At 35.5% G+C, this 12,281-nt stretch overlaps 1 protein-coding gene across 1 annotated transcript in view; it reads left to right on the top strand.

The window, feature by feature from the left end:
• Positions 1-45: 45 nt before the first annotated feature.
• LOC131850080 (pikachurin-like) overlaps positions 46-12,281 on the top strand; it is an 80,690-nt gene continuing 68,454 nt past the window's right edge. Inside the window, exon 1 of the mRNA XM_059200232.1 lies at positions 46-178. Coding sequence (XP_059056215.1) covers positions 46-178 — 133 coding nt within the window. The remainder of the gene's footprint in view (positions 179-12,281) is intronic.

Below are 12,281 nucleotides of genomic sequence, written 5' to 3'. Positions count from 1 at the left end.
TTTGTTTGACAGAACCAGCGTGTGCCACCTCGAGTATGGCCGGAGATGGCATGTCGTAGTGTTGAGATGGGTGCGCCGCGAGTCGCGCCGCTCGCCGCGCTGCTCGCCGCGCTGCTCGCTGCCGCCACCTCACACCCGCCCACGCAGGAACCGGTCAAATTTGAAGCCGCGTTTCAAGGTAATTATTTTTTTTTATATTACGACGTTAGCAAACAAGCATATGGCCATCTATGGTACAGCTATCTGATGATAAAGGGTTATTTTTATTGATTTATAGCAATTGACAATACACACATGGACTCTGCTTAAAGAGTTTAGCAATTTCGTAAATGACTCATTCTAGTTGGCGACGTTTAAAAAACCCTTTTGGAAAACTCTTGTTAAGTCTCTCGAGAAAACTTCGGCAGCCAGTTCATTCTACAATTTAAGTGTACACGGGAGCAAGCTCCTCTGAAACCGCACTGTCCGAGACCACTTAGGTTCCAGCGTGTGGGGATGAATACCCTGTCGATGCCGAGCGGTGCGCTGGTAAAAGGTAACCGTAGAGCACAGTTCGTTGTGTATCAGGTAGAACACACAAAGCGATGCGATGTCACGCCTAAAACTAAGTGGTTCTTCTGCTCTCTTTCTCATTCTTAATCTTATTACAAGTAGGTACTGATTACGTGTATAATGTTAAAGGGTCCTTAATAGCGTCACAAAATAACAATATTTAATTGTATACACATGAATTACTTAACTTATTACTAACTGTTTGGTTAATCAGAAATAATTTATAATAACTTTGGACAATTTACACAATGCCATCTAGTCCTAAGCGAAGCAGAGCTTGTGTTACTACACAATTAATACAAATACATAGATATTTTTATTTAAATACATGGAAAACACAGATGCAAGCAATCATACTTATGAATACAAATGTGTACCATGTGAAGAATCGAATTCAAACCATTGGTAATAAAACAGTGTGCTAAACTGCTAGACCACCGAGGTCCTCGAACTCTCATACATGTAATATAATGAGTTTAATCTGCCTCAGTTGGTCGATTTAATCTACATATAATTACGTTCCAAGTCCTCAAGCGCGGGATGCTTAAACAAAAAGTTAGAGAACAAACATTGAACATTTTTAATCAGCCGCCAATCCGGAGAGCTATTCTCAAATCACGATACCTTTTTCTTCTACGGGTATTATTATATTAGCTGTGCCTAGCGGTTTCATTAGTTACTGCTGCGGCCAGTTAGCTATATTACTTGGTTTGAAATACTCAATCCATTTTTGTAGAGTTGTTTTATTCTTAAAATACGCAATTAAATGTTTTTGAATAGCTGTTTCATTCATGATTTAAAAGCGACGCTCTTATCGGTGTAGCTCATGCCACTTTCCACGATCTTCCATCAGGCTCTTTAAACGTTGATACGTTATAATAATACTGTTACAATAAAAAAAGACTGTACAGATCTTCATAAATTGTAACTCGATCCACAATCTCGATCAGGTGAACTTACGAAGAAACATATCACACCATAATTCGTTTGCCTTGGGAGAAGCCTATGTCCAGCAGTGGACTGCAGTGGGCTGATTATGATGAATTCGTTTAGCAGCTACGAGCTTGCTACGAATTTCTACGATTCTACAGACAAACGCAAACATCCCTCCTTTTGCATTGAGGGTTAAATAATATCAAATTTAGAAAATCGACCTTATACTAAAAGGTTAAAGTAAATTTTGCAATAATTATAATATTCGTGTTAATGCTGTTTTTGATTAAGCGTCGGACATGTCTTACTCGCAATTTTAAAGTAACTAAAGCGCTCCGATTTTGCAGACAAATAGAATTTTTGATTAGAATCAACTGAAAAAGGTTTTTAATTGCTTTCATGAAATTGCCTGCGAGACAGATTTCTTTGTAGTTTTAAATATTCGTTAATAATTTATTAAGCTTAACGTTGCTACGCGAAAAGTTTTGACGTAAAGTTTGATGGTTTTGGCAGATTTAGTAGCAGAATATTTGTAGAGTGTTTAAAAAATACTTGCTTTTTATTTCTTAACTTGGGCTATTATCGATATTGTACAATATAATAATAATATACATTTACAAGACCACAAATAATTTTAATTTTATTGCTTTCTTGATTTATTTAATTGAGCATAATGAAAGCGTGGTGGTTTTTCTATTGATTGCCGCATGCATTCTTATCTAAAACGTAGATACTAAGTAGCGCATGGTCGTGTGGCGTGGCGTGGTCGTGAGTCTTGCTCACTAAAATGTCTAAATTTGTGGCGGCACCTTATGTATGTCTCTGATTGTTTGGTTTATTACCGTTGTTTTTATCACCAGATGTTTAGTCATAAAAATAAATTGTCACAATGATTTTTTCCGTTAAATACATATCCAAACTTGTAACCTTTGGGAATTAAATCGTATAATAAACTAGTAGGTCATGACCCTCTCAAAACATATAAATATCTACAAATTAGATTACACTTTTGTCGTATACCTACTAGCCACAAGTCTGTAGTTAAAATATTATATATGAATTATCTATTGACATGTGCCACAAGTTTTCCATTCTTTTAATATAAATTATATACCTAGATATATTTTCAAGTGAAATAACTTTAACAACATATATATACATATAATCTTCTAAGTTCTCAAAGTTACTGTTCCAAATAATGTGAATATATAGTGTCACGGGTGTGTTTTACCACCGAAGTTAAATAAAATACTTTATTATCGAAACATTGCATTATAAATCCGATCAATTTTAACGCCGCAATGAAAACTCCATAATCGATTCTTTCTAGAAATTACGCGTCATTCGAGGAGGCGCGGAACGGAATAAACCCGGTGTTTCCTTAGCCTCATTGCCAATAAAAGTAAGATATGATGGGCGGGACGTCGCTAAACATTTATGAGCCACCGACGAGTGTTGTTATCTTGAAAATGAATTCTTTTCCAACGAATTATGACCCACGAAAGGTCATTAGGGAGTATATTTGTGATTATTTTTGATGTATCCCTAGATAATATTTTTCTTGAGAGATGTTTCCACAATTCTGTAATAGTATATAATATTATGTTAACTGTGGTAATAGTAATTGTTTATGTCCATTTCTATTACAGCTTTGATTGTCTATTCCTAATGAATACATCATTATTGTTTTGAAAGCACATATAGATATTATACTTAGTATGTCTATTATAATTATGTATTTAATATTTGTGACTAATTCTCCGCTGATGGAAATACCGGCAACAAACGAATTTTTCCAAAAGGCGGCAGGCGGTCGGAGCGCTCGGCAAGGGTCTACAATGTTTAATGAATTTACATACCTAAATAAATTTGATACACAAATAGTTTATTAATTTATATTTCCAATGAAAAGACTTGAAAATAAATGTAAGTTGTATAAATGTATGTCCTTTTTACAAATAATTGTAACAAAATCAAATATGTTTTATATAATAAAAATACCGTAATAAATAGCTTCTATCAACGTTGCCCCTTGCCCAAAATGACCCAAATCTGTAAATCCGGCCAAGTAATGTGGCGACATTTTTACGTGTAATTTGGCGGGAAAAAATATTTTTCCTACATTAACCGTGAAACAAGTGGTCAAGGAAACATCTGGGAATGCCAAAATATTAAGCTTTCGTCCGATAAATAGGACGGCAGTCGAGTATGGATAGAGTCGAGTGCCTTTCACGCTCGACTTACGTTTGTAAATCGAGTGCGTGCAGTTTATCGATTACGATCCAATTGAGTCGAATAAATTTATAAGGAAGTGGATTTTACGGATGTATTGGATTGTAAGCTTTACTATTATATTATGCAAGTACATATTCATATATCTGTCATATATTTATGCAATTTGACAGAATGTACGAAGGGATTGTAAGTAACAAAGACCATGTCAGGTCGACCTCAACACGATTACGTCTATATTTTTTATGTTGTTAGTATATTTTTTTTAAAGAACCGTATTTAGTATCCCATTAGGATTGTGAGATTTAGTTGTATAAAATTATACCATAAATGTTCTGATATATATTTTTAGACGGGAACCCTAAAAACAAAGAATCCAGTACTGACCAACTTTAGCCTGTTAAGTCAAAGTTATTAATTAAGTTAATTTAAAAAGTTTGATATAATTTGTCGCTGTAAACAAAACAGGGAACGGGAAAAATACGAAAACAGTTATTTCCCTTCATTATGTACTTAGGTAAGTACTTATTAATTTAACTCTGAAAGCGAACAGAAAAATGCCAAAGTAAACACTGTTATTACAAAATGTTATAAAAAGCGGCCGCAATAAAGAATGTTTTATAGGACGAACCGGTCGTTGGTTTTATGTTTAACCAAAATTTTTATTGGATGATAATAGAATGGTTCACCCGCCTGCGCTAACAGTTTTAGCTGGCGGGGCACCAGAGGACGATGATAATGTTGTTTACATTAGGGTCAGGTCAGGTCAGTTAGCCCATGGCAAATTCTACAGGGTTTATCATCCACGAAGAACCGCTTGAAGGTCAACCTGATATAGTCTATAGCACGGAAATCATATATCCGAGACTTTTGCACCACTTATGCGTTGTCACTCTAGAGGATTAAGATGTTAGGCATCATGCTTTATCCTGTACTTTCTATAGAGATTGTGCAAAAGTGCCAAAATGTTACCTACTTTTTTTTATTGGGGATTTTGGGCTATTGTCTGGTACCTGCAGCACTGCAACCTACGTAGATCTATTGTACTCACCCTTTTTGGAAGTCCGCTACCTAGATCCGTTTGGGACCAGAACTGTAGGATATTCTTAGGAGTGATGGTTTTTAACTCCTTAGGATAGAGTGTATACTTTTCAAAGGATACATTTCGTTTATGCATGAGTGGGTTACAACCACATTGGATGTGTAGTGGCATTTCCTCTTCAGCTTGGTAAAATCTGCGGATACAAAGTTATCTAGACGAATAATAGTAATAGACCACTAAGGCCGTAAATTATTATGATTGCTTTTAACTTTAACAAGGGTTATACTATTACTGTAACAAAACTGGTAAAATTGGAATGTAGAGATGCATTTTTGATAGCATCTATGTAAGTGGGGACTACCATTACCTCGATCTATAATTCTATAAATGTTTCACACTGCAAGTTCTAGTCTAGCCTTTATCGTGTACAGTCACTAGAAAAGACCGTTTAATTTTAATAATTAAAGTGCTAGACAAACTGCCTTCAGATTTTGTATTGTTTTCAGGGACGATCGTGGATAGGTCAAGCTACTTGGTAGGTTACTAGCGTGGGCTCACTCATCCTCTAGCAGCCCTAATATAATTGTTTAAGACTAGGTCAGAAATTCCCATAGACCACATTCAGCGACCGTGAGGTTTTGATATGTTACATTGTTAGCAATGGGTTTATGAGTCTCACACATAGATTCAATTCATCTTATACAAAGCGGTTTCATGCACACACACACTCACACACTCACCACTATCACATACTCCGTACTTATCTAGATATTATATAACTTCACCTTACAAATATATTTATGAATATTCTTAAAGACGTATTACGTACAGAAAGGTCCCGGAGATTTTGCCAAATTGAAGAGGAAATGCCACTACACGTCCTATGTGGTTATAGCCCACTCATGCATCTGAGGAGATAAAAACCATCGCTCCTAAGAATATCCTCCAATTCTTGTCCTGATGGGTCTTGGTAGCGAACTCTGAAAAAGAGCAAGCACAATAGATCTATATAAGTAGGTCGTAGTGCTACAGGTCCAAGCACCTGACAATAGCCCAAACTACCGAATAAAAAAAGGGCTCTAAGAGAGCCTGGACATCTGCAGTATATATTCCAACCTAGTTCAGACTCCAGACTCTCACAAGGAAGTTTAAATATAATTTATTTAAATTGTGAAATTCCTTGTAATAGTAAAATAAAGATTATTATTATTATTACATTAATAGTAATCCTAATAATTATTGATATTCATAGTTACGTACGTACTTAGATTTAAGTTTAGCCAGAGATAGGAAACAAAATACGATCCAATAGTCTTCTTTTATACTGAAATAGCTTTATTTTGTGAACCGTACCTCGTATTCAATGGAGAGCTATCTACTAGCAAGTACTTTGAACATTATTTTTATCTCGTTGGCTTCTAAAAGGCTTCTCTCCGATGTCTAGTGACCAAATTGGTTTTAAAACGAGCATTTTAGATGTATTGGTTTACTTGTAAGTGCTGATAGTGGCCAGTAATGTACATTTTATTGTATGTTATAATAATAATGAGAAATGAAGTAATAATAATAATAACCCTGGACTATTCACACAGCATCTACTAGACAACTAAAGTGTTTTGTAAATACATACTTAAAATACTTAGAAAACACCCAGACCGATACAAACATTCATATTAATGAATACGAATGTTTGTGCCGTGCGAGGAATCGAACCCGCGACCATCGGAAGTAAAGCGGCGTGCTAAACCGATAGACCATCGAGGCTGTCATGGCCGAAATGGCAAACAAGGAATGGTAATAGCAATTGTCGTTTAGATACGGATACATGTAGACTGACATCATGATGATGCTATTACAGAGAAGTCGTCCTTATAACCTTACCTTTTAATTTAGTGAAATGAAAAAATAGTAACCTTATCTCACCTTTCAACCAAAAATTAAAAGCAAGTTTATTGGCCGCTGAAATGCGTGAGACTCAGTCAGGCATCTGATAGACTATTTGAAGTACCCAAGCAAGTAGTAAGTACTTAGATATATACTAAGTCTGTTAATGAACCAACTATTTAATTACCTACTTAATGTAAAAGTGGTGTATTGAAATATTTTTAAAAAACTATAGTGTGCGCGAGGTGCGGAGGCATCGAGGTCGTCGCAGTGTCCGGTCGGCGATCACACTTCAATGCCATCACGAGCGCCACACTTCAATGACACACGTCATCACTCTCTTTATTTGATTAATTTATAAATTCATATTAACCCATTATATTTAAACTTACAGTCCGCTTTTATTGACGATCCCTTAGAGCCTTGACAGTGGTCCTTCGAGCTGGATTAGCGTATAATTTACTTTATAAGCTATGTTTAGCTTGAAAGTGAGACAAGATAGTGAAATACAGGATATTTTTTTTGGATTACTCTAATTCTGTTGGCTGCAGCTGCCCTTTATAGCTTCACCTTACGATAGGGAGCGAGTGCAAATGGCACTCCGAGCCCGCGGAAGGAGTTATGGAGCGGCTGCCTGACAGATACGATTTTAGTCTAGGGCGCCGTTAGGGGTTCGTAGAAGCAGCAAGCGTAGCGTAGTAAGCACAAGGTTTAACTTCGATCCCCGTTTGTTTTTGATCTGCGATCGATCGGAGAGGACAAATTACAATTATTATGTATAGAAAAATTACATCATGAGTGTCACATGACAACATAATCATAGTGCTGGTCGTGTATATAGAGGACGGTTACCACTTACCATCAAGCAAGATATTAGTTTCATTGCTATTTAAATTACACAAATAATACACCAGTATTATTTGTGTAGTAGTTACAATTGATTTATTTGATGGTTTTACATAAACAAAGGGTTAATACAACCTTACACATTCACTTTACCTGACCCACTTTCTGAGTTCGGCATTGTTACCAGAAATGCAGATCCCTGTATTTCCTGGTTATTAATATTCTGGGCTATTTCTGTTCTATATTCCGCTCCTTATAAATAGGCGAGTGTTCGTGCGTTTCAACGCAAACGCTTTTATACATCTTGAGAGGATTCCCAGTGATTTATGTATGGGAAGATATACTTGAATAATTTATTGTTGTTCTGATCTTAATGTACGCTTATCACAATACATTTTAGTTCCGTACGTAGCAAGATGATTAGGCAACTTTAAGTCTATTCTAAGGTCAGTTACCGTAAGGTTCGAATAGACCTATTAAATTCTATGGCTTTCTCATTTTTGAGTAATCAAAATAACAAAAAATGAAGACCTGACTGATGGAAAATTTATACCATCATCCATTCAACTGGAACGTGAGCTATAACAGTGAAATTACAGAGTATGGATGTATTACTCATTATAAGCGACAGTTACCACTTACCATCATTTCGGCCGTCAAGTTGTTTTCCATTCTAATTCAATTAGCACGGGCGCGGATTACTAGTTAATAACAAATTAATTTAAAAATTACATAAAATAGAATTGACGACGCTATGCTAAAAAAAATAAGGCCTTAAAAATTTCAGGCGTAAATTCTGATTTGAAATAATGAGCATTAAAAACTAAAGGTTTTTAAGGACCATTTTATACTACAATACAAATTTAGAGAACTTATAGTAGACTGAACTAAACATTACTAATTTTATCTGAAATAATGACTACTTGAAGACTACAAACAAAGGGTAGACGCTTCATCATCATCATCATCTCAGCCCGAAAGACATGCACTGCTGAAAAAGGTAGACGCTTATAACTAACTAATACAAATTATACAAAACTTCATGATCAAGTACTTTATTTCTTAGTAAATATTCTCATTGAAATTTCTCCATTGTAACTATACAGTATACACTGAAGTTTCGCCGCGGAGTTTTGTGAGCTCCGCAAATCTTGACGGATAAAAATTTAAATCTTGCTGCCTACGCTATATTCAAAGTATGAGCGGCGAACAGGGCGGGGGCAAGGGGCTATAAGTAGGATTGCCAACTTTTTAAATATTATAGGGATCTCCCGACATCAGATATGTATAATTATTGATATTTCTATTATTGTTTTATGTAATTTATTAATGCCAATATTTACTACCTTTAATTAACACGTGAACCAGAAAAAATTACAAATTTAATTATTAGAATAGCGGTATCTGTATGTAATATTATCTTATCTGTGGCAGAACCCACAGAACAGACTTCTCTGTTCTGTGGGTTATTCACATGGAGCATTACAATTATTTGAATTTGAATATAACCTTGTTTCGGGAGCAAATGGACTGGCGGCACGCCAATTGTTCTGATTTTTTATATTTATAAAATGTATGTATCAAAGCTACATAGCAAGTTTGTACATGATAATAATGTTGTTGTAGAAAAAACTAAGGGAATGTAGTGCTGACAATATTATCTGATTGCACAATTGATTGTCGTATGCCTCATCCTTGTTAATGTGCATTTACTTAAAATAATACACAAACGACTAACACGGAAGTTCAACATGAAACGTGAATTCAACATGGTAGATACGATTCTACAATAATTTATATAATACACATATGTGTATTACATTAATATTAATGTAATGATAAAATTGTATTACGAAGCAAAAACCCATTTCTACGAAAATTAAGCGGCCCGAGGAGGATGTTTCGGACGCTTATAGTTTATATAGAGAAGGAGAAGAGCATAATGTTAATTTTTTCTTCAAATTATTAATATATAATACATGAAATCAATAAAAAAAACATTACAAACACTACTGTGTATTTGACACACACGCGTAGAAGTAGGTATAGTCTTTAACAATAGAACCTAATGTTTTACCTTATAATTTTAATTAATTATTGTTGAAAGTGACCACTGAGCGATTACTAGTAATCATAAAACAACGAACTTGTTCTCCTCTCTTCTTCTTACAACAGGGTCCATAATTGATTTGCTGAATATGAACTTAACTTGTACGTATAGGTACTATAAATTTTTTCAGTGCAATGCAATCTAAATATATATTACTCAAAGGTGACTGACGTAGTGATCTATCAACGCACAGCCCAAACCTCTGGACGGATCGGGCTGAAATTTGGCATGCAGATATATGAGATGATAGATAGATGTTATGACTACGTCATAACATCTATCTATCATCCGCTAAGATAGGATTTTGATTAATTCTACCTCCAAAGGGATAAAATAGGGGATGAAAGTTTATATGAAATTTTGTCAATTTTAAACCGATCGGGCTGAGACGTTGCATGCATAAAGCTAGTATGACGTCGGTATCCCCCTAAGAAATGATTTTGATAAATTCCATCCCTAAGGGGATAAATTAACGTGAGCGAAGCCGCGGGCAAAAGCTAGTATATAAATAAGCCACTAATTTAAGGGTATGAAAAGATTTTTCATGTATAAAATCCTGAAAAGTTCATATTCAAAGTTGGGCAGCCTTTCTATAACCCCCCTAAGCCGGGACAGGGTTAACCCCATGGCCATACTATTTGAGGGAACAATGGGGCTATTATCTTACCAAATTGAATGAATAATTAAATCATTGCGTGCCTGACGCGTACAATGTACAATTTGTTCTCTAATTATATTTGATGTTTTACTAATTGCATGGTGCGTAAGTTTTTATTCATTTATCAACAGACAAACATAGGTACATACGATCACGGCTGTAATTCCAGATGGGGTAGTCAGAGGCATTTTTTTATGGATGATAATTGGATGGTGCACCCGCCTGCGCTTACGGTTTACCAGTGGTGGATGATAAGATGAGCATGAGGTCAGGTCAATTAACCCATCATGAATTTATCACGATGATTTCCAGAGGAACCGTGTGGAGGTCAACCCGATATGGTACATTACTAGTTATTGCTAGTAATGTACCACATCGGGATCCTCAGTCCACATTACCGGCAATCTCCTACCCCCAGTCAGAAGCATAGTCAATTGTCGATGTTGTGGTAACTGCAACACTTGTCTTATCCACATTTCTCGTATACCTGACTGCCTCGGTAATTTAGCGGTTAAGAACAACGCTTGACGTCCGAAGGGTTCGATTCCTCGCACGGTACAAACATTTGTATTCATGAGTATGATTGTTTGTATCGGGTATTTTCTATGTATATTGTATATGTATTTACAACCAAAATGTATCTAAGCATATCTATCAGAATCTAGTACCCACATTAGATTACGCATACCATAGGTTTCCGCTTTGAATATTTGTGGCCTAACACACGCTAATAGTAGCAGAATCAAACAAAACAATATATAATAAGGGAATGGACTTCAGCAGAATAACACCTGAAACGATAAAAAAATATACAAAACATTAACAACCAGTAAATTCTAACTTTAAGGTTACCGTTACAGAGCTATATAAATTAGAACAGAAGACAAGCAATGTCAAAGGAACAAGAACTTCAAGTGTGTATCCACAAGTTTGTTCCTGAAAACAAAATTAGATTTGTTCCAACACTAATGAGTGCTAGTGTTGTGTTACGAGTTGTCAAACCTTGTCTTGGTATGGGCATGTAATTCGTAGGAATGAAGAGAAAGTTTAAAGAAAATGTGATATGCAATATATATGTGAATGTAGATGGTTATAAAGGCAGTTGCGAGCCTCAGAACACCATCAATTAGTAGTGTATGAAGGAAAAGGAGAAAACCTACACTACACACACATACGTAATATAAAATTTTGAAAAGAAGGAGAAGGTGAAAGAAAGATAAAAAACAAGATTCTAAAACTAAACGCTAAAGGGCATGTACTTCATAGACCAAGCAAGAGCGTAATATAAAAAAAGGACAGTTGAAGGCTTTTAAAAAGAGATGGATGAACTGTGTGAAAGATACAAAATTATAATATTGTGAGGCCCTAAAAGGGCATAGCAATTTCAGGGCGTCAAAAAATAATTGTTATAACATAAACGCACTCTGCATATTTGTGCTTATTTTTTTTCTGATACTGCAATAAATAAATAGAGATATAGTTTTTGATTTAATGCTTATAAGGTATTGCCTAGGCCAGTTAAAGCATTCAAAAAGTTTTTTTATTGAGGGTTGTAGGCTATTGTCAGGTGCTAAGGCCAGTAGCATTGCGACCTGCGTAGATACTGCACGATACACGACCTACTATTGTTCTCGCCCTTTTTTTCAAAGGCGCTACCTAGACCCATCAGGGACAAGTATTGAAGGATATTCTTAGAAGTGATGTTTTTGTCTCCTCAGTGTATACTTTCGAAAGTAGATATTTCGTTTATGCATGATTGGGCTACAACAGCATAGGATGTGTAGTGGCGTAGTTAGATACATCACAATACTGTAAAGCAGATGCGGAGAAAATTTATTATTACACTCGAGAGTGCAATGCAACAGCCGGTAACAACAGCAATTTATCTAAAACCCCCACTGGACCGCATCTGCTATGTTATTCAATTACCTGGTCTCTTTATAACCACTACATCATTTTGGTTTATTTCATTTCCATAGGGGAAAAAAGTTGTATTCTGTCACAGATTAAGGATTTAACCCTCG

The sequence above is a fragment of the Achroia grisella genome, unplaced genomic scaffold (assembly GCF_030625045.1).
Source record: "Achroia grisella isolate CSIRO2021 unplaced genomic scaffold, CSIRO_AGI_Agris_v1 utg702, whole genome shotgun sequence".
NCBI classification, from domain to species: Eukaryota; Metazoa; Arthropoda; class Insecta; order Lepidoptera; family Pyralidae; genus Achroia; species Achroia grisella.
This window is presented reverse-complemented; position numbering and strand designations above follow the sequence as displayed.